This window comes from Pholcus phalangioides, unplaced genomic scaffold (assembly GCF_987345545.1).
Source record: "Pholcus phalangioides strain wild (caught in Gottingen) unplaced genomic scaffold, Ppha-v1.0 ptg000008l_1, whole genome shotgun sequence".
Classification (NCBI taxonomy): Eukaryota; Metazoa; Arthropoda; class Arachnida; order Araneae; family Pholcidae; genus Pholcus; species Pholcus phalangioides.
The window spans coordinates 9,387,303-9,412,179 of NW_028301601.1; the positions used below are offsets into that span (position 1 = coordinate 9,387,303).

Below are 24,877 nucleotides of genomic sequence, written 5' to 3' on the forward strand. Positions count from 1 at the left end.
AGCGAGACAAAAAAAAGGAGAAGAAACTTTTATCACAGAAGCAATAAATGTCTTCCAAGAATTTAATGTATTATTCATATCAAAAAACCAACAAATACTTAATAACTGTAATAAAAAAAGAGGAACAAGAAGAAAATACGATCTCGCACCGGCTCCATTCATGCCGAACGGGGATGATAAACGCGCATGCGCGTCCGACCACGTGACCCCCCCATACGTCACTCTTCCTTATGTGGGAAAAGCCGGCCCTTTTACGCAGGTTTCTCATTTCATTCATAAGTTTCAATGAAACCGGCCCGCGAGGACGGACGTATACCGAAGGTGAAATAACAATATAAAAGGAAAAAACCTGCGCTATTTTCACCTGAATATTCCCCATTGTTAAAAGGAACACCTGTCGAGCTCTCCTGAGCGAAGAATATTTTCTTTTCTCACGTTTGTTGAATATATTTTCCTTGTGGCAAGAATGGAAATCTAGAGATAATACGCGTTATTTAACTATCGTAATGATGAATTGAAAGAAATACGTGGAGTTGATTGTGTGTGTTTTGTCGTCGGGGGAAACTCTTTGGTTCTTGTTCAGGATCTGGATTCAGGTCCAGGATTGGTGAAGATGATGGAGAACTTTCTAAGGATTAATTGTTACAGGTTTAGACGTTGTCCGGGTGGTGTGAACATTTTTGTGACTTTATTGTTGATGGAAGTCGTGAAATTAGGTGAGTGAAGAGATGCTCTAAATTGAATACGTAATATTTTCTTTTCAAATGCTACTGATTATTAATAATTGTATATTTTTATTGTTTAAACTCTACGAACGATAAGTCTTTGACGCAAGAATAGTTGACAACAATATGAATTTGTCGATACTTTTCCTATATAGGAATTGCAGTTAATTACAATTAAGCGCAAAGCAAACTGATTGCAATGTACCATCAAGTGCGAAGAAAATTTATTGCAAAAAAAAAAATCAAGTGCCAAAAAAAATTGATTTCATTGTACAATTTAGTATGAAGAAATTTCTTCTTAAGTGAAATCAAATGCAAGAAAAATTCATTGCAAAGTATAATCAAGTCCGAATAAAATTTCTTGCTGCGAGGGAAATTTATTCCAAAGTAAAATTTAGCGAGAGGAAAATTGATTACAGTTTTCAATTAGAGTAGGAGGAAATTGACTACAAAGTCCGATTAAGTATGCGAAAAATGTATTACATAATACTATTAAGAGCGAGGAAAATTGTTTGCTATTTATAATTGAGTGCAAGGAAAATAGATTACATTTTCCAATAAAAATGTAAGGAAATTGACAATAAAGTAGAAAGAAGTGCGTGGAAAATTGATTAAAAAAGTACTATAGAATGAGAAGAAAGTCTATTAAAAAATGCGCAAGTGTATGGAAATTGACTACAAAGTACAATGAAGGGAGGAGAAATTTCATTACAAAGTGCAATCGAGTGCAAGGAAAATTGATACCATTATTCAATTAAAGTGTGGGGGAAAATTGTTCACAAAATATGATTAAATGTGAAGAAAATATTCGTGTTTTGAGATACGCAACTTCAGCAAAAATGGAAACGATGATCGTGCGTTACCCTCGGAAGCAATAAGTATATTTCATAACAATCAGATGACAATTTCATACACTAGCACAATCAGTAAATGTGAATAACACGTAATAATAAAACAACGAAAGCCCCAAATCTTTTCTGTTTATGAAAGCCTTACTATACTCTCCAAGCGAAAAGAACACGGCAATGACTAACAATCGTACAAGTTATAGGACTCCGCGGATAATTAGGAGCTTCTTCAGTTAAATTTATATTTCAGAACTATGCACAATAATTTCATTAAACATTTAGATGGATAATTTACTAATTATGACATTGGCTTTACGAAAAATTGGAATGCGTGTTGAAAAAAAGAACTAGATAACTTACGCAAAAGCGCTGAGAAATTCCTATTGCAAAGTCCAATTACAAAACACAACGAGCACGGCTTATAACGAGAATCTCGCTATTACGAGTGATTTGCAAATGATTGTCGAAGAGCTAATGTTGAAGATACAAGATATATTCGTTTATAACGAGTTGCAAATTAGGAAGCTTCCGTTATAATTCCGTCAAGAAAATTTTCAAACACACCCGCTTTTCGAGGGAGTGCAGAGAAGAGCCACGCGTGCTCTTGATGGCACAATTTGTATTTTCCTTTGTATCTCTAATAATTGAACTGAGGATGATTACCAATCACTCATCATTGCACATATGCTCTTTGCTAATATTATTCTGATGTATTTCCAAGAAAGGATGGATACAGAAAAAGTCGTATTTCCCCCTCTATATTTAGGCTATACTCCAAAATACATTCTGGACATGTGACTTTCGGCATTTCCTACTTTACTGACTGACCGTCCCCCCCCCCCTCTTATTTGCCATACAGTAGGCTACATGGGGTTTTACCATAACCAAAATTATTAATTATTCAAATTCAATACATTTAATCAATTTGCATCGATATAAAGTTAACTAAATTCAAAGTTATATTGAGATGTGCATCAATATCACTCGAAGTAATTTAAACCAAACTGAATTTTCTCAAAATTTCGTGAGAAATCAAGTGAGAATTCCGTAGAAAAAAAATTGATTCCTTCAATGCTTGAAAAAATATAGATTGATGAGAAAAACGTGATAAACTAAACTCTGTTGTCAAATGTGTTAATTGTTCTCATAAATGTTATTCAATAAACCAGAAATGATTTTAAAAAAATGTAGGTCTCGAATTTTAAAGAGCGGTCAGGAATAGGTTAAGTTGAACAATTTATTTTTATTTATTTTTTTGATTTGGGTCCTTCAGAAACAACTCCTCGTGTTCCACAGAATATGCCACGAGGCTTACAAACGTAAGTAACAACAACAAACATACGATACAAGGAACTCAAAATTTGCAATACAGCGTAATACAAAAAAGAGAAGGATAAATCAGGTCAATATGTACAATAACAACATACGGATGCAGTTCGAAAAAGCGCAATATAGCACCAGTGGATGCCGTATGGTGTCAATGCAAATGTTTAAAGAAAAAAAATTACAATACATACATGAATAGAAAATATACGACCACACATAAATAAATATATATATATATGAAAATAGTGAGAAAAGATAAAATTAAAAATAAAAGTAAAAGAAAAAGGAATCAGTAATTAAATGAAAATTCGATTAATTATTCCAAAATCAAAAACAGCACTTGCAAAGAAAAATGGGAGGGAATGTACACTATTACACACTTGATATAGAAAAATTAAAATAGAAACCAATTGTTTGTTGGCAAAGATATTTTATACATATGTTTTTAGAATGCGAAGGACTCCCTTTGATCTGACCAAATCGGACAATGCTGGCGGCCAAGAAATAGACAGTTTCGTTAGTTCTTTTCTGAAATGAATTCCAATTGAACGATAACAATGGTTTCGGTGACAACTTGCAATTTATCGCCAATAATTAAAATAAATGAGCAAAATTTCTAGTTTCCTAGGAATTTCCCCCGATAGGCATTTCCATGTTACCATCTGAGATTTTCCTCAACTGAAATTATTGCTCTTTCGCCATTCTTCCTTGTCATCCGCACCAATTTCTTTTTGCCACTACTCCCCATTTTTTTTGCCGTGAATATATATATATTTTTTTCCGTTGGTTTTATTTATCATCCTTGTTACATATCATGCAATGGAAAAGTTTCAATGGCTGCTTAATGACATTTTCTTCTTCCATATCTATATAAAATGTAATGCTTCTATCGCTTTTCTGATTTCAAATTGATGCTACTGTAAAAAAGAACTGATCAAAATCATTCTTTTAAAAAAGTATATAAAAATAACATTTCTTTTTTCAAAAACAGTTCTGAATGTAAAAAAACAAGTTGAAAAAAGAACCGAACGAGAAAACAATGGGTCATGGGAAGAACTAAAGAAATATTAATGCTAAAAGAGGGAACTAAAAAAAATCTTCATTTCTAAATCAGGAAATAAAATGTAACCACTGCCAGTTTCCCTCATTTTATTTATTTATTTTGCATTAGTAAGTGAAGCAATAGCCTTATTAAATGATTGAAAATCGGTGTCGAAATTCTATATTTTAAAAAAATAAGTATCCAAAAACCTGCTCGTTGAGGAATATGACATTGAAAATTGCAGCTAATACTAAATAATTGGATACGGTTAATTGTTCAACGAGAAAAAAGCATTGCGTGCTTTGATGTTATAAGTAACAGCATTACAGTAATATTGATGTGTCGCTGATTCACAGTATGAAGAATGATGGTATGATGGTGTCTGTTTGAATCCAGCTATTCAAAAGCCCCTTAGTCCATCTTGTACTCCCGAATTTATAGGCCCTCGCGAGCATTAAACACTGGTTTGTAAAAGAATAGATTATAGCAGTGGCTCTCGACCTTTCCACTGGGCCGAATCCCTTATGATACTTAAAATTTACATTCTGGCATCTCTATGGATTGTCAAGTGCATGTTTTCGTACCTCCGATATAGTTTTCACGCTCCTGGTAAAAAAAAAATTATATTGCAGAATTTCCTTAATAGACCCGATCGAAATAAGTGAATAGAAAGAGTCGGTTTCTTAAGCTTTTATTAAAAGACTAAACAATGGGTTAGAGAGAGAGAGAGAGAGAGAAAGAGAACCATATATCCCCCTTCCCTATCATAAAAATGAATATTTGTAATGTAACAAATGAAAGAAAGGAGAAAAAAAAGGTATAAATTTTGATAATTGAATAGTCACTTTTGGTGAAACAAAAGGCTTAGTCACTAAACGATCTTCATAAGCTTTTTAATCAGGAACTCGTTTCGTTTTTTCTTTAAATTTCATGGAATGGAATTTAAGAGTCACGCGATTACTTAGAGTTATGCACATAAAGCTGAGTACAGTTCACTGACATAACATTAACGATCCCTATGACACTTTTTTTTAATGTAATCTTACAACCAGATGCATTTTTAGAGGGGAAATGGTTTTTTTTTTGTTATAGAGAAAGCTCAGACAGGAGCGGGATTGGTCTAAAGTGGGTATTATTTACCTTTTTTCGATATATATAAGCATCCTTTTTTTGTCAACATCAGACGAAGTGATGTTGACCTCAACATCACTTGTTGACCTTAAGTTGATATCATAAAACTTAAAATAATGAAATACAATAATGAAATATCGAGAACACCGAATGTGTCATTTATGCAATCGAAGTAAATGGAAATGGTCCTGCGAAGCCCCCTTAGAAGTACTTGCAATACCCCTCTCTCCCCGGGGATCCACGAACCACACACAGGTTGAAAAGTAGGCCTTCTGTTTTAGAGAGCACCTGGTCAGCAGTTTTATCTAAGGCAGCTTTACAATGGCAAATTTAGACTCGGAAAAATGCGGATCTGGAATCACTACCGATTTCATGTTTGTTAAATTAGATTAAAACAGTTGAATCGATGGCAACCAGAGAATAACCTCATAATCCTAACAATAGATTCCTTACATTGCGCATATTAAGGTAAGTTAGATCCACGAGTTTGCAACTCTCTTCGCAATCGCAAACTGTACCAATCGCTTCCGAATTAAACTGGATGCACCATTAAATGCACCACCATGCATTTAATGGTGCACCACCATGTATCGAACAACTTTTTCGAACGAAGAATGTTATTGTCTTGGAGAATATGGCTTTTTAGTTGTTGAATTCAGATGTACAATAAAAAAAAGTTCAGAATCAGCTGCGGCTGTTGTTTTAACACATTAATTCCGGGTAAAGAAATCTGTTTTATTTTTAGTAAATTACTATCAGATGGCTAAGACTCTCCGTAAGATTACTTTCAACCTCATAATTGAGTTCCGAGATGGTGAGAAAAAATGGAGGTTTTCATTTTGGCCAAAGTTCACCCATGGACTGAGTCCTCAACAATAGGCGGATTTCCCTATCAAAGTTTAATAAAAGATCTTTTACAAAACTTAGAAATAACAACTAATAAGCCTATTGGTTACATTTGCTCGATAACGGATAGCTTACTGGTTGTATTTTTCAAGTTTTATGAAAGAACTTTTCTAAGACGTTTGTAGTGTAATCCCGGTTTTGGAAACCAACAGAAAACCTCGTAAATTTCATATACTATTGATTTCAGCACGATCTTGAGAGAAACGTGAAGTTCCTTGAGGCCATCTGGATTGATTTTCCCGTATCCATTCGGCCTGCATAATCTGATCAAATAAACCTGATGAAATCGGCCTGTATCTTCGGACCATATCTTCTCGAGAAGAATATGGAAAATTGAGATCCTAATTACTGAAAAGTACGGCTGATTCTTGTCAAAAAAAATTTGTCAGTTATCACTGAAATTGTTGAAAAATCGCCAATGGCGGCAAAAAAAAAAAAACCGCCACTGCGAGCCCACAGTAAGTTGAAATGTATTTTACAGAATGAAGAAAAAAAAATTTAACATGGCAAGTACAAATTTTTAATTTCTGTTAAGAATGAAAATCAAAATAGGCTTTGTAGAAAATTCAGTAAAAAAAAAAAAATGGACAGCCATAATTACAGGAAAATACGGGTATAATATCATTATCCCAATAATTCACTGCGATAAATTTTCTTCGGGCTCTAAAATAGCATTCCAAACATGTTTTAAGGATGTATCAGCTACAATCACTGAGAGGTCTGATCCGTATCGGTCAAATGTTAGCTAAGAAATCGTGTTTGTTTCAGAAATTACGTCCAGACTTGACAAGAAAACTCGACGAAACTGTCCATGTCTGTCTGTTTCAATTACATACATACGCATCAGTTTAAGCAAACCCCATAGACAGGATATGTTCAGAATAGTATCATCCACATGTAGTCTCAACAAGGGTGAAAGGTAAAAAAGAAAGACACTGCTCGACAAGAGCGTTCTTTTCCGACAACAGGATCTCCATGTGAAGCGATGATAATATTATATAGGGTGCAACATTGTCCCATTGTTTTCCCCCCGTCTTTTATACAGGGGAGGGTGGAAAAATTGCATTGTCTGTGTGATGATGTCCTTGATCTTGCTCGCAGCAGCAGCAGCGAAACGCATATCTATATGTAGTCTCAGTCGGATATGACCATTCCGAACAACAGCAACAACGACGTAACTCTAATAATTGTGACCGGTCCCATGATGTGTCACGGTGTTGTGATTCCATATAATCCTTCTGTCTTTCTTTTTCTATTATTATACTGAAAGTGGTGTAATAGAGGGTGTGTGTTGGATGTCGGAGGGTGAAATCCTCAAACCACATCAACATTATATAGCCCTACTACGGTAGATCACGTGACGAGTCAGCGAAACATGTCTTGGTTTTATAATGTTGCTCATGCAATCACTGGCCAAAAAACGCTATCTGTGTAATACATCTATCTCCCTTTTTTCCCCTTTTGTGTTGAATCCTTAGGGAAAATGAGGAGGAGGAGGTGGTCACTGATGCAATTTTGGGTAATTTCCATTCTTTTCGGACAGAATATCTACACGGTCGCTGCACTTCACTTATACGTTTGTCTGAACCGTCTTCTGAGTGGTTTTATTGTCCTTATTATCTTGTATGGTCACAATTTACGAAAGTGACGTTTAGTGGCATTTACCGATTCGTGGGAAACAGATTTGTATTTGGGTTCTTTTCTGAAGAAATCGGGCTATGTATGGCGACGGAATATAAAATTGTTCTGTTGAGTTGTCTTGTTCGGAGACGCCGCATCTGCAAGCCGTTGTCTTGTTTGGACTCGTGACGTCTTTGAGATGTTGTCTTGTTTGAAATCCCCACATCTTCAAAGCTTTATCTTTTTCAAAGTCCCCACATCTGTTAGACATGGTCTTGTTTAGAGTCGCCACATCTGCAAGCCGAAGTAGTTGTCTGCGTATTATAAGGTTTGTCATCTGCCCAGGAATTGATACCAGACCTATCGCTAACCAATCGGTTACAAATTTCCCTGAGCAAATTTGACCAAAGTTGACGGAATGTTATAGCTTACCCGTTGGATCATTCGATACACAATCACTTGAAGAATTTGTCCAGCGTCACTGATGGCCAATGTTTGGATATGGTGCAGCAATTGTTATGAGTCAGTTTGCTAACCGATTATAATTTAGCTCATTTGATGGTAAATTGGCCTATCTAAAGATTGTAACAGAATTTACTCATTTCTCCGAGTTGTCTCATTCGGTGGCACAACACTCTGAGGTTGTTACAGTTTTATGGACGTTCGATGATCGGATATCGTCCAGCACTTGCAATCAGGCATTCTACTACGAGATTCCGACCGAACTGAATCGGTAGTAAATTGTCCTACGGCGATTTGACGGATTTGATGGAATATGAAGCCATTGAGCTATCTCATCCGACATGTTCCAGCGTTGCAAAGGCTTTGGGTTGTATAGCAATTGATGCCAGACATATTTTACGACCCAACTCAATCGGTAGTAAGCGGCATCTAATGGTTATAACTAATAGGTTTTCTAACACTTATGTAGGTGGTTAACAGCATGATTCATCACTAAAAAATGCCACCCTTATTCCGTTTTCCTCTATCGTCATGGGCGTAACCCTACGGTGTTCGTCTACTGAAGAAAAACAAAATCTCACCCACCATTATGCGACCTTCACCGATGCGTTTTTCTCAAAAGCGAAAGCTCATAAATAGCTTTCTTCTAACCTTGATTCGCTGCTAGTAACAAATAACTTGAACACTATTCCCAGGGGCTTGCCTACGGGCAAATCTACCAGATGGGACAAAATAAGACTCGAACCAACACAGCGATTTCTTTTTTTAGGATCCGCGAAGAATTACGCAACCACAAGGTCGTCGTACGGCATACTGATAGGAAATGCCCTCCAAGCAATATGGCCGACGGCGATCAAAGACCGAACTCTTAATTACCGATTAACTAACAGATTCGGAATGGGGTAGTTAACTCTTATTATTTTGTTCCAGCCAAACGTGAACGTCTAGCACCTGTTAATGAACGTAACTTCATATAAAAATATACATTATGGCATGCGCCACTGCACGCGCCACCGTCAACCCTAGCAATGGCGCGTGTATCCGGGTTCTTGATTTTTTTTTTTTTTTTTTGAGAGGTGCCATCTTGAGTTTATAAGTGATGGTGGGCCATATTGACGACGAATGGTTTTGTATGTATCCCGCTGCGTTTTGTTTCGTCATTATCGTCATCATTATCATTATTGCTTCTCGCTGTTTTTCTTTTTTTCATTGAGCAACAGATGGAGGACGTTAACGGAAACCATTTGATAATGGGCTGTTGTAATAAGTTATGTGCTGCCACTCATCACTTTCAAAGTCACTGGATTTTTATTGGCGTGGATACGTCTTTTCAATCGTGTGATTATACTGAGAGCATTTGCAAAAACTTACAAACTCAGGAAGAACCCAGCAATTGGCATGCATATTTTCCCGTGTCTGGGCACCAGGCCCGCTGCCCTGAATCGTAACAAATTGTTGTACTCTATATCTCCAAAAGTACGCTACGCACGTCAAAAGGAATGCTATCTTCAGATGCATATTGCGAAAGTACGTTCAATGATATGACGTCGGCATTATTATCTTTTCCCGTCTCAGCACCAGGCCCGTTGTCCGGAATCGTAACAAATTGTTTTCCACTATATCTGGAAAAAGTACGCAAAGCAAGTCGAAAGCAATGGTATCGTCTGATGCATATTGCACACACAAAGGTACATTCAATGCTCCCTCTTCCCCCCCGGGCACCAGACTGCTGCCCGTATTCGTAACAAAAATTGTTTTACTCTATATCTCCAAAAGTACGCAAATCACGTCAAAAGTAATGGTGTATCGTCAGATGCACATTGCAAAGGTGTATTCAATGATATCACTCCGGTCTTAATATATCTTTCCGTCTGGGCACCAGAGATGCTGCCCTGATCCGTAACAAATTGCTTTCCGCTATCTCGAGCAGTTCACAACGAAAATAGATGGCAATGGTGTCGTTTTTTAGCTATTCTAAAGACAAAGCCAATGATAATGACACAAGTTCATTATTTCAGTACGCAGCACGTGATTCAAGGCACAGAAAACGGATTCACGTCAAAACTTGCGGCCGTGTATATAACGCAGCTACCTCCAATTTTTTTTTTTTGCAAGTTTTTTATACGCATGCGCATCAAAGTCATTTAGGGAGTCATTTTCTTTTGAATCTTCAAAATGTCAATTTTGCAGAAAATGAATTTAAAAATATTTCATTTAATTGCAAATCAGATGAAATTTTTTTTGTGTAAATCAGTTAATTGATTCTTTGAAAATAAAGAAAAGTAATGAAGAAAGAAAGATTTTGCTGTATTTTAGAAATAGATGGCATCCATACTTGCTATGTCTCAGCCATATCGTTGAAAATTTTGCCTGTTGTGTTTGAATGACAGAGTGTAAAAGTACCCAAGAAACAAACTTTGAACGATTTTTTCTCAGATAAAATTTCTTAAATATCCGCAGCTCATCCGTAAGATGATAAACTATTGCAACTAAATACTCAGAAATTTCGCAGAAATGTTTATTCCACATGTCTTAATCCACCCATTGGTGAAGAAGTTTATGTATGACACTCGTATTTGGGATAAATGTAACAAATTTGAGACCTAAATAAATTCAGCTAGACCAAACCTCAACGGGAATGTTTCATTATCTACACAAGATGGGGGCGAGGGGTGTGTCTGAATTCCCTAGTAAATTGAACGCACAATTTAGCAACTGACCAATAATAAGTATTTTTTAAAGTAGTTCAGATTTTTGAGATATATCTTCTTTCCAAAATTTAAAATTCATAAAAATTCTAAACGATTAGTCAGATATCTATATTTGAGGTTTAGCTTATGGACAAATGCTGTGTAAGCAACACTGCAAAATTTCAGAAATTTTGGTGCAGTTTATTTCTATTAATCTTACGGCCAAACTCAAAGACTGCAGTCTGGGAAAATCGCTAGGCAGATTTAGGAACAGGAAAGCCTATCGTGTTCCAGGTGCAATGAATTTATGAACCAGTTCACAGCTAGCTAACTATTTGTTAAATTACTATTTGAATATCATTCACGGTTGTCCGAAGCTACAACCAATCAAAATTCATTTGTTATAGACCGATTATATGTAGCTACTCAATATTAACTGGCGATAGCCTGATTAATAACTACAGTAAAAGTCTGTTATAACGAATGCGGCTTACAACGAGAGTCTCGTTATAACGAGTGCTTGTCAAAGGGCTAATGTTAAAAAAAGCAAAGAATTTCGTTATAATGGAGTGAAGATTAGAAAAAATTCAATATAACATCAAAAAATCATATTTATACCCCTTTCCCTATTTTGTGGGCTCTTCCACAAATACACGGAATACAAAACGATTTTAATCGACTTTTGCCTCTCCCAGTGACTAAATTAACACGGTCACAACCAGGGCTAATGTGATCAGAGCCAACAATATAAAATTTCCGAACCTGTGGACAAATTGTGCTGAAAAACTTTGCGACAAGCGTGAGAATTCCAGCAAGTTCACGCAGCCATAGAAGTGAGCAGTGATTAATTATTGAGAATTCTAATTGTTGGGGGTTTGGGTCTCTAAATTGCTTTGGTGATACGAAATTCTATGTAATTACCACTAAAAGAATCAACTGCTGCGTGAGAACAAAAATCAATTCTGTTCATCTACTAATATACACGGAAGAGCCAAAAAAACTGGTGCACCTGCCTAATATAGTGTAGGGCCCCCGCGAACCCGCAGAAGTGCCGCAACACGACGTGGCATGGACTCGACTAATGTCTGAAGTAGTGCTGGAACTAATTGACACCATGAATCCTGCAGGGCTGTCCATAAATCCGTAGGAGTAAGAGGGGATGGAGATCTCTTCTGAACAGCACGTTGCAAGGCATCCCAGATATGTTCAATAATGTTCATGTCTGGGGATTTTGGTGGCCAGCGGAAGTGTCTAAAGTCAGAAGAGTGTTCCTGGAGCCACTTTGTAGCAATTCTGGACGTGTGGGGTGTCGCATTGTCCTGCTGAAATTGTCCAACTCCGTCGGAATGCACAATGGACATGTATGGGTGCAGGTGATCAGACAGGATGCTTGTACGTACTTGTCAGAGTCGTATCTAGACGTATCAGGGGTCCCATATCACGCCAACTGCACACGCCCCATACCACCACACAGCCTCCACCAGCTTGAACAGTCCCCTGTTGACATGTAGGGCCCATGAGGTTGTCTCCATATCCGTACACGTTCATCAGCTCGAAGCAATTGGAACCGAGACTCGTCAGACCAGGCAACGTGTTTCCAGTCCTCAACAGTCCAATGTCGGTGTTGTCGGGCCCAGGCGAGGCTTTGTGTCGTGCAGTCATCAAGGGTACACGAGTGGGCCTTCGGCTCTGAAAGCCCATATCGATGATGCTATGTCCCATCTCTCGTGCACCGACTATAACACCACGTTCAAACTCACTTAAATCTCGATAACCTGCCATTGTAGCAGCAGTAACCGATCTAACAACTATGCCAGACTCTTGTTGTGTTATATAGGCGTTGCCGACCGCAGCGCCGTACTCTGATTGGTTCCATATCTCTTTATTTGCATGCGCATGCCTGTACCAGTTTTTTGGCTCTTCAGTTTATATATCGGATCGAAATGATATTTAAGACGTTTTAATGCAGATGAAGCAGCAATTCTCAAAAATGTATAACCTGACGGAGTAAAAAATTGAAATTAGTTTATAACGAGAAGTTCTGGAAGACGGAAATTATACTTCTGATTGCGAGATGTCGTTATAACGTAGGTATCACTATTTTTAACGTATTCAAAATTTTTGAAATTACCACTACAGGTTGATTCTAAACTCATGGGACAAACTTCAAGAGATAATATAAGACTCTTAAAAAAGCATTTTCGAGCATAAAATGTGCTGTCGAATTGCAATAAAAAGGCAGTAGAGGATGTTTTTTTTTTTTGAGAGCGCTCAACAACACTTCACCAAAAACAAATATATTCTTACGACGGATTTGCTACGATATGTGCTACCAACCATTCGAGGATTCATATGCACCTTCGGATTGAACTGGAGTTTGTTTTTCATTGGTGCAAAGATCACCAAGGTTATGCTGCGCCAAACAATGTTCAAGCAGTATAATGACTTGTGGTTGAATTCGCGTTACCCAGTTTCCATCATGAGAAGACCTACTACATTACAACACCCTGCACCCTTGAATGGTTGATTACACTTATTGCAGCAAATCAGTGAGAAAAATATGATATTTGCTTCTGGTGAAGTGCTGTTGTGCACTCTCTAAAAACCACCCTCTACCCCTTTGCTATAGCGATTTGACCAAAAATGCTTGTTTAAGAGTCATATCATCTGTTGAATTTAGAATTACCCTGTGGAGCAAGACTGCAATCAAATTTTAATCAGCAAGTATAATTTCTCCCACATGCTCTATACACCACTGAATAGAAAATGTATGTACAGAAAATATCTATAAAATATCGATATTAGTTTTTGCCATTAAAAGACTCAAATCTCAATCAGACTCCAATGAAATCCCACTATCGAAATGACGTGGAATATGCATTTTTCTTCGGCTTCGTTCTCCAGTGACGTAACGCAAGTTGAGTATGGGTGCGGTCCAACTTTTCGCATCAGTTGCCCCGTCTAGTCGGACACACACATATAGTCCCGACCCGGGAAAGGGTGGATCAGCACCCGTGACGGTATATACAACAGAAGAATAATAACGAAAAAAAAAAGGATAAATCATCAGGGCCATCATCATTAGCAGCCACTCGGTAATTAGGTTTTATGCATTGCTGCCGGAAGTTTGTGTCTGTGTTGATAACCTTCTCTTATTATAATTATTGTGTTACATCATGGCCGAAAAAAGATCAGTCGGACAGCTTTTCTGTATAGCTGCGATCCGAGTGCATATATAAATGAAATACATATTTTACACTTCACATAGCAAATTGATAATTACTCATTTATTTATAGTCTGTCGAGCTTGCAATGTTACTAATTTCAAGTATTATGACAACTCTGGTTTAGAATTACGTTGAATGCGATCGAGAAGTACACATCGCTGAGCACAGTTTTTGAGTCGTGAGCAGTGGCGTATTTACGGGAGGGGATTTAGTGGGCTATAGCCCAATGTGGCAAATTCGAGGAATGATTAGCCAAGAAAATTAGTTGAATGAGCCGCTGTGGTGGTCGAGTGGTTATAGTGCCGGACTCGTGATGCGAGGATGCGGGTTCGAACCCCACAGTGGTGGTCGGCTGAAGTTGGTTTTCTGTGGTTCCCAACTTCAAGGCGCAAATGCGAGCCGATCTCCCCGTTAAAAAAGTCTCGCCACAGAGAGCAACAGTCCTACAACGGTAAATCATTCAACCATAACACTTCACTCATAGTTAGAAAATTTGGGGGCAGATGACAGCACTACACATAACAAGCATTACACCGAAACAAACTTTACGTCAGGTTGCACTACACGTACACGCACATTCCCGCATGTACCGATTCGTTGGGGGGTTCCGCGGGGGGGGGGTTGCATGTGGGGTGTAGCAGTAGTAGGTAGGGACTCCAAAAAATGGGTTGGGGATCCATGATGTTCTTAAGTCAACCACCTCGTTGGGCAATTTGCCTGTTGTGGCGTTGTATTTGTATTTGTAGAGAAGGGCAGCAAAATTTGTATAACCCTCTCTCAATATAAATCCACCACTAATAAATCTAAACAGCTAGGGGCCAGGCAGGTCAGCGAATGACAAAAACAGTGAGCTAGTGAGTTTGCAAGAACGGGAATGAGTAAAAGTGACTTAGAACGTGAGCAAGCATGTGAATAACTAAAAGAAATGACCAATGAGCGAGGGACCAGGTCAGTGAGCGACCTAGAACGTGTGCAAGTGAATGACCAAAACAGTGACCTAGAGTGCGTGCAAGCATGTAAATGACCAAACAGAATTAATGAAATTTTATATTCATAATTGAGATAAAATTTATAAAGTCATTGGAAGAATAAATTACAGATTTAAGAAATAATATCAGAAATCATGAAAGAAATATCTTCAGAATTCATAGAAAAATCAGAATCAGTGACAGGCTGCAGTGGTTTGAAATCCTATTTGACTTCGATCGTTGTCCCCACCTCTTCAAGACGGCACTGACATTCATCGTATATCAGTTTGCACCACGGTGCTCGTGAGTAAAACATATAAGATATCCCTTGCTGGAGTGAGCATACACACTCTGGAGTCAGCTCTCTCAGTAAGCACTACGGTGCTCGTGAGGAACACATATAAGACAAGCCCGGTCTTCCTCTCTCTCTATCAATTTCCCCACATTTTCTCAAAGGATCCGATTTCAGCGACATCCGAAATCGGACGGAACTCAAAGACAATGTCCGATGATTACACATGATTTAAAAATGTCCGACATAATAGTACATGAACTGACCATTCCTATTATTTGTCGGGTGATCCATCATGTCAGAGATCGACATGGAGGAAAGGAAATTGCTTTCCCATCCCGAGATGGCCCCTTCTTTAACCTATTACGACTCCTTTTGTTTTGTTAATACAGTGTCGGAAGCACCGGCAAAAAATAAATACGTGCATGTATAAAATAGGCAAGAAACGAATAGGCCTATAGTAAAAGAAATAAAATAAATACGAGCACCACATCCATCGCACAAAATGAAAAAAGCACTATTCACGCTCGGCCGAGCTCAGCTCAATCATGGTAAGGTCCAGAGGAGTGAGTGACCGATCATTTTGTTTTCTCCTGCACAAAATATTCGGTGAGTGAGTCACATAAGGCATAATAATGATAATAATGCGCTGGGGTAAAAGAGAAAAAAGGGGAATTATACAAAATAAATGCGAAGAATATCCATAAAGAAAACAAAAAAAAAAGAGGGACTTTTCTCTCTCACGGAATAGCCGCAGCATAAATAGCCCGAATGGTACCCTGCCCCGTTGCGACTATAAAAATATTTACGGCCCTCACGCAGTATAGCTTAAAAATGGCCGTCGTTTGCTGGGCTGGAGCTGATTGAGAAGGAAAAGGGAAGTAAAAATGGAAACGATATCACTTTTCGGATATTAAGTCGATCCCGCGTAAAACGAAATCGGATATTGCGAGGTATTGGTAATAACGATGTTTTTTTTCCCGTCCCAGTGAACCTGTAAAAATAAGATTCTGAATGTCCCGCTTTCTGTATTCCCCCATGCAGCATGCCGGGAAACTCGAGGGACGCCAGCTTTTTGAATGTTGGGGTCTGGTCCGTTCCTGGCGTTTTGATAAGAACGGCTTTATTATATCGGGGAACGATCGTTTTTTTTTTAATGAGAGTTCATTATATCGCGGCACGATGGGGAAATTTGTTAAATAGGAGGTCGTTATATCGAGGTCCGATTTCATCACACCGGAGTTATTTCTGGGATGTTCGAAAAAATTCATTAAATCGGAATTCATTATATCCGGTCCAGACTCTGGCTCGCAAGTATGGCAATCTAAATAATAAATCTTATCACAGCAATTATAGGGTCGATTTATCATATTTACCAGTACGAAATGTTGATTTTTTTTATGCATAGTAAGTGGCAAATGTGATACATTTATTTACTTGCCCTCAAAAAATGGATGGCTTTTAACTTCAAATATGTTTTCGCCAAAAGGTCGATTGCCCTCGGGCTGATTTTCTTAATTGTAGGTTATCGGATGGGGGAATTCGGAAATTTCTCAAATATTTGAGTAACTAGCAACCGTGAAAAAAATAATATGCAATTTGGTTGAAAATTTAAGGAGCGATTAAAAATGTGCAGATGCAAATAAATGTTTTCACTAGCGACATCTGCTGCCGATTTGAAAACTCAAATTTCTGAATTGATTCATATTTTTTAACAATAAGTTTATCCCTCTTTTTTTTTTTTTGAGAAAATTCACATTGTGGGTTATTATTAAAAATGATTTTAATTTATCTTAATTAGAGTGAAATTCGATGAAGGATAGCTCGTGGGCCTGCGTGATAGAATCAATAAACGTCCTTTTCAAATTTCGGTTTCGCTGTTTACGCGTTCCAATCAAAATTAGTTTCGGTTTCACTAGAGACATCTATTGCCAATAATAGATGATATTTTATGATTTTATGTATTACGTGTAAACGATACATTTTTATTTTCTTCCGGAAAACGTTTTTTTTTTTTTTTTTAATATGTACTGTAATTTATCATTTGAACAATATTGAAGAAAGTTGAGCCCACTTACAACAGAATCGTATTGTTAACTAGCTTGTGACTAGCTTGTGCTAGTTAAAATAGAAATAGAGAATAGAGGGAATATTTAAAATTATTATTTTCAGATATATTTAAATTTGATAGTTTGGAGTATGAATAAACCTTCAAGAAACGAATAGAAACTTAGAGATGGGGGGTAAAATATCAAATCAAATTAAATGGGTGGAGTTTTCCAAGGGACGGGGGACGTCCGAAATGAAATCTTAAAGGGATGGGGAAATCTGGATACGGGGAATTAGAGTTAGAGAGCAAGGCAGTAACGAAACTAGACTGAAAAATAGATGACTTGTGAAGACGAGAGTTGTAATCTCAGGAATCGGTTTCCTGGCTGCGATGAGTGTCTAAGAGGCTGAAGACTGGAGAAGGGTCTCACCTGGTGAGTGATGCATGGATTATATTCTCTTTCCCATATGTGACATATAGTGTAGGTGCTTGTAAGTAATTGTTTTGGGGGCGAACTGAGGTGTAATGGAATCACGGGTCATATAATGTTCAGGGCCAAGAGCTTAATTGTTTTGGGGGCCAACCGAAGATTTTGTTAAGTATTTTTGAATGAGGTTGTATTATTTTCTTTTAATAAGGATGGTAATATGAGAAATACAATTTGCATTAATTCAATTAACTATAGTGTAAATAAACTAATTAACTTCCAGCATCTCATGTATGACTACTTTGTGTAAACTTTGCCTGGGTTATACTTTATATATACACAACGCAATGGACACCTGCGAACGGTATTCGCTTACGTACTTACGAGAACGGTCTCAGACCCGAACGGGCTGACAGTATACAGTCGCCCCCCCCCTCCACCCAGTATTCGCGGCGGTTACGTTCCGGGGGTGATCGCGAATACGGTAAATGAGCGCACATTGTGGCCAGAGGTTAATTTTACCCGAGGTGACTGTTTCTATCTCAGGAGCTGCGGCGGCTCCAGTGATGACAGTAATATCATTAGCGAGCCATCCTAAACATGCACAACTCAAATTTGGTAAACAAAACACGTGAATGACGATTTCTGAATGTTGCAAAAAAAAAAAAAAAATTCCAATAAAGAAAAACAAAACCGCGAATACGGGGGCCGACTGTATACTGAAATGTCGGTTAAAACGATTTTCACTTCTAACTTCATGAACGTCAAGCCGTATTAAACGCTCCAAGATAAACTACCGCGGGCTGACAACTATCCGGCCTAATGTGGCGGAAGGGCAGGCCAGAGCTCTATGAGAGAGAATGTTCACTTCCTACCCCTCCATTTAATCGAAAACACCCTATTTGCTCCAAAACCCACTTTTGTTCATATTTTCCGACCTCTTAGTACAGGCCAGAACTTCATAAATGTTTGTTATGTGCAGTACTGTACGTTTCAAAAATTTATTATACATAAAAAGGAGGTCCGAGAATGGAAATACTACGCAAATTTTAAGATAATGTCCAACTTAATTGCAGAAAATATATAATCTTGTATATACACACTGTACAGTATGAATACATACTCTTTAAACTCCCTATCGACAAGATACCTCGCCTCTGATTTGTGGCCTTGGGGTCAATATTTTTTAGTCAAGAGCACTGGTGTATGCCTATCAATAGAAGAGAAGCACCTTCATGGGTGCTCAACCTTCAGGAGAGTGTGGGTCACTTTATTAGTTTGAAAATGTATCGTAGGCCACTTAGGTATTCTGGAAATGTGCCGCGTGTCACTTGAGTCATTTGGAAATCTGGCGTATGTCGCTTGAGTGATGTGGTAAAGTGCTGCGGGCCGCTGAGTGGCTCTGGAACTGTGTCACAGGTCACGTAAGTGATATATTAATTAACAGCGGGGGATCACTTGGGTTATCTGTGAATGTGGCGTGAGCCGTTGAGTGATGTTTAAATGTGTTCGTTCTGGAACTGCAGCATCTTAAATGATGCGTAAATATGCTGTGAGTCACTTGAGTGATGCAGGAATATGCCGATTTGTGTGTGTGAGGCAGAAATACCTAAATTTGAAGTTATGAAGTCCTATATTCTTTGGCTGAAGGCGGTAGAACAGAAAGAGAAAGGGCTGAAGAAAAAAGAGGATCAGAACGAGACACTTTTTTGTTTTATCAAACTGAGGATGAAATTTTGACTTGAGGATGAATCGGGAAAGGGTGAAACGGTATCCAAGGCAGGGCAAACCAACTGGTGTTTTTTTTAAAAAAATTGGGTTGAGGGCAATTGACTAATTTTTCCTCCCAAACGATTCGTCGTGAATGCAATCGACCTACAACTATCATTTTTTTTCAGCATTTATTAAATTTACCAACTACGCTTGGGTATTACCCATAATTACCAGTAAAAGTCAGAAAAAAAACTAGTGAAATTTTTCAAACTTACCAAAATGGTCGGTGATTATGTATAATAACCGGATTTATTATAATTAGAGGAGCAATATAATATGCATAAAAACACACCAAAAGGCATAGAAACACAGAAGCATTTCAGCACTATAAGTTCATTCATTCTTTACATGGTAATATCTCCGATGAAAAGGCCGATAGAACTCAACTCATGGTGATATTCGTGTTCAGCAAGTCAAAAACCATTCAGAGAATCATGTATTTTCATGTCGGACGCACTTTCATTGTTATCCACAGATACCACTCGTAAAGCGCTTTTCCATATTTTACATGGTTGTAAATGAATCTAAAAGGAAACATCTATAAAACTTTTTCATGGTGGGTCGCCCGTGTTTATCGTCAAAATCATTGGGAATTGTATATTTTCATGTCGGACGCAATGCCATGATTGTCCAGTGGCGTACGCGGAGTGGCGGGGGAGGGGTTCTAGAACCCCCTTCCCCCTAAAAGTGAGGGAAAAGAAATTAGTGAAACTTACCAAAATAGTCGGTGATTATGTATAGTTGGGGGGGGGGGTTGGGTTCTAACCCACCCCAAGCTGAGATTATAGTGTTATCCCTCCCCCCCCCCCCCCCCCCGAGAAAATTCCGCGTACGCCTATGGTCCAGTCTAATTACATTTTTTTTTTTGACCAAATACAAAAATTAAAGTACCTTAATAATTTAAAGTGCGTAAACATTTTTTTGTCAACTCTGTAGAGTTAGAAAACGAACTCAATGGGAAATTCTTTCGAGCGTGGGATATATTTCACACGTGTTGTTCCCTTACGAAATGAACCTGTTTCCTCCGATTTAACGTTTATTGCCTGTTTAAGACCTCGCTCTTGTGGCATCTGATTCTTGTTGGAGACTTGGGAAAAATTCTTGTATATGTGCTTCTCTCTCTTTTTTTTCACCTTACGTTCTTGCTTCCTCTCTTCCCGTGGGACTTTTGCTGAAAAGCGGATGCGCGTGGTATACTTACACTCACCTCACCGAAGGCTGTTCGAGAAAAGTCTTTCCCCGCTTTCTAAGAAAAAATGCTTTCTAACAACCCCAAAAATGAGAAAGAAAAAAATATATACCTCCTATATTTCTATCCATTGCCTGTTGCTACACGGACGAAACCCATTTTCGAGTTCTCCCCCCCCCCCCCCCCGATGACAAGAAATGATTGGATCCATCTTGAAAGCTGCATCGTTGAAATATTACCATATGTAAATAAACTGTGTTTTACGTTATATAAAAACTGATCTAACCGTTCAAGAAGTTATTTCTATTTTTATTGAAATAGTTTTCGGAACTTTTAAAGAAATATTTATTGATAGTAATATGGATGAAACGGTCTATGTAGAACGGAGATGAGTCGATGCGGAAAATACAAATGAATGATTATTTTGATGAGAGAGAGATAAATAAGAGAGCTTAGTATTATAGGTACGAGATTTTTCAGTAATATAGATGAGGTAGATAGTTTAATGTTGTAGACAAGAGACTCAAATACAAACACAAGGGGGTTCAACAGGCCCCAACGAGGTGGCTGAAAAACGATGTCATGACATTTGACATCCAAAATATGTATGTCAAATACAATCAAAACACAACAGTACAATATTAAGACGAGCCGATCTAATACTTAGACGAGAAAAATAAGAGACTCCACTATGCAAACAAAAAAAAAAAAAAAAAATAATAATAGACATTTTGATAATGTGGACGAGAGAATTCAATAATATATATACGAGAGAGATAAGATAAGAGATATACCGGGTGTCCCATCAAGACCACCTCTTAACGCATGGGCTCGCCCGGCCCGGGGGCCTCAAGAGGAGATAAGCCTCAGAAAAATGAGAAGTAGTTGAATTTTTCGATAATTTAACAAGAAGGACCTCAGTGAAATCATTTGGCCCGGGGATGATGACGTCATACTTTTCTTTCGCATTTTTCTCGAGAACTACGGGTCGTACAGGTACAGTTCTTCGGGCATATTTCATGTATGTATTCCAAGCGAGGAATCTCGCTGTTCAGAGTTTGGGCGATCTTGATGGGACACCCTGTATATGAGGGAGATAAGATAAGAGTTATATAAGAGTTACTGATATTACAGATAAGAGGCATCAATAATATATACGAAAGCGATAAGAGACTTCAATGATATAGACGGGCTCTTCGACGTTTAGCATCTGAATGCCACATCAATATTTCCGTGAAGCTCCTCCCTCATGTTGACTATATTATGGTAAAATTTGAATCTATTTTGCAAAAAAAGAATCAAATAAATTATAATTATCAACAGTTATGTAATTGAAGAAAAATTGATTCAAAATAAAGGAAAATTTCCGTTCATGAAATGAAGCAAAAGTTCGAAAATTTCATTGATTCAATCTTACTTAAAATTGAATTTAAAATATAAATTTAAAATTTCAAAAATTTTAAAATTAAAAGAAATTAAATGTTTCATAAATATTATACGCATATCGTACCGTAACATATAATACTTGACTACTTATAGATAAAATATGCGATTTTTTATGACATTGGCAATCGGTTTTAATGACAAATTTACGTAACGTGTAGATTTTATGGGAAATCTAAAATTTCTTGCACGAACATTTTTTAACAGAATTTTTCAAAACACTATTTTTCTTCCGAATTTTTCGGTGTTTTTGCACAAAGCCGCACGTTGCAAACAAAAAAAAAAAAGCCGCGCGCCATCTGCCGCGTTCATGCAGGTCCATTATATTCCTCTTTCGTCATACATTTCACTCTACCTCCCTTGCTACAGGTTCATAACAGCGTTTAAGATAGAAAAATGATGAATAAAGGAACGTTCCTCACACATACGAATGTTTGAAGGACCTCCTGTTTGGGCAAGTCCTTCAAGAAGGTTAGGGGGGAGAAGAGACGACTTAAAAATACAGGTTAAAAAAAAAAAAAAAGTGGGCCTAGCCCTGTTCTCTAGTGGAAGCTGAGGAAGCTGTACGTAGCAGCAGTGAAGGTAGGTAGGTAGGCGTACAGCGTTCGATCGTAGAGCTCCGAAAAACAGCTGCTGAAGTCTTTCAGTAGTAGTAGTAGTACGTGTACGTCAGCGGGTACAGGGTCCCGGGTTCGTGCCCCGCGGGGGTGTGGAGAATAATGGTAATAGTAATAGGGAAAAAGGAAAAACTTTCAGCTGGCTTTCCTACCAGCACCGGAAGTCGCGTACGCATTGCATGTACGCAGGTTCCCATTCAGAGGTTGTGCTCTCTTTTCCTCTTTATCCAATGTGCTTTTTTTTTTTTTTACTTCTTAGAATTCTGCGTACCCGATTCCGTAGAAATTGGCTATATAGTCTAGAGGTGGGAAAGTGAGAGACAGATGGACGCTGGCAACCATTTCCTAGGTCTTTTTTTGCACTGACTCGTACAGTGATTGCATTTAAAATTCTAAACCAGTCCACATTAATGTTTGATTATTCACCCTGGAGTTTTTCAGACCCCAGAAGTTCTTAACCTATGGGTCACGATTCAAACTTGTGTCGCAGGGACCTTCCGAGATGGCTGGTTGAAAATTTAATAACAGCCAGGGGCTCTTGGGTATTACCCAGACATGATTCGTTGGGCTTCCGAGATGGCTCGTGCAAATCCACTAACGGCAAGTGGCTCATGAGCTATTGCGTCACGTCCCAAACTTGATTCGCCGTTACTTCCTATAATCAGTCGTACAAATACATTTGCAGTCCTATTATAAATACACTTATAGCGTCATTGGTTTCAGTAATTCCGGAAAACGAACAGCCCATGAGTCACGAAGCTGATGTTGTTGTGGATTTTGGGTCGCGACTGATAAAGGTCAAGAACCCCCTGTTCTAGTGGTTGAGTCGTGCTTTCCCGGAAAGCTTCCGAAGTTTCCTTTGGGTAAGGCGCCTACAAATGGGAGCCACGTGGATGAAAATGTTACAAAAGATTCGCAGTTTGGAACTGACATCAAGTTGTCCAAGTGGCATGGTGGTTAGATGCTCGTCTTCCACCTGTGAAGATTGCCATTCAGGTCCCAAGTTCGAACTGCCGGAAGAATATATGTAACAAAAGATTTTCCTTAACAAGCTTGAGGTGACGACCGATATAGATGGCACCTTCATTTCCATCCCAACTCGTTAAAGGGAGTAAATTGCAGTAGAACCACGTGACCGGAGTTGGTATGTGGTGAAGTATAGTTGATATGGTTCCCTATAAAACATTCTCCCTATTGATAAATTCCCTACGGAGCCACTTTAGTGGTCTCGAAATGTTTCACGGATCCTTCAAATGCTCTGGAAATGTGTCCGAGCCACTTAAGTGCTCTGGAACTGTCCCACGCATCACTCAAGTGATCCGTAATTATGCCACGGATCACTTAAGTAATCTGGGAATGTTCCGCTGATGTGTGATGTAGAACCGCACTGGGGGCCCGCTTAAGTGCTCTAAAACTGCTCCACATGTCACTCAAGGGATCTGAATATCGTTTAAGTGTTCTGGAACTGTGCCGCGGGTTAGTTAAACGATCTTTTAATGTGAAAGTGATCTTTGTGGCCTATCAGTGATCTGAAAATGTGCCACGGGGCCACTTAAATGCTCTGGAATTGGGTCACGGGTCATTTAAGAGGTTTGGAAATGTGTCGCTTAGTTCATTTTTACAAAATTAGGTTTGAGAGGGCAAGCCACATCAAATAACTTTCAGGGCCACATTTGGTCTGCGGGTAAACCTATATTGGCTTAAAGGGTGTGTCGCAACAAATTTCTATAAAATTTTATTGATAAATTTGATAAAATTGATAAATTTGATAAAATTGATAAATTTGATAAATTTGATAAAATTGATAAAATTGATAAATTTGATAAATTTGATAAAATTGATAAAATTGATAAATTTTGAGTTCATAGCCTTCAAATAGCATTGAAATTAACTGAAATCCGCATACGTTTCTGATTCCACCAATACACGTTAGGAGATAGGGGACAGTGCTGACAAGGGGATCAAAAATGGCAAAAAAATTGCTTACGTAATACTTGAACGGCCCCCTTACGGAATTTGAAGACTTGTAAAACTAAAACTTGGGATTTACCGGTCAGACCTAGGCTTAACCAAAGTAAGATGGTAAAAGCCCGAAAAAACTTGTAAACACTTTTTCATTTGTATTTTTACCAAGTCAAAGC

The 24,877-nt window shown here is 38.1% G+C and overlaps 1 protein-coding gene across 1 annotated transcript in view; it reads left to right on the forward strand.

The window, feature by feature from the left end:
- Window positions 1-267: 267 nt before the first annotated feature.
- LOC149083626 (uncharacterized) overlaps window positions 268-24,877 on the forward strand; it is a 61,295-nt gene continuing 36,685 nt past the window's right edge. Inside the window, exon 1 of the mRNA XM_089234112.1 lies at window positions 268-716. Within this exon, the coding sequence (XP_089090238.1) occupies window positions 614-716 (103 nt within the window). The 5' untranslated portion in view covers window positions 268-613. The remainder of the gene's footprint in view (window positions 717-24,877) is intronic.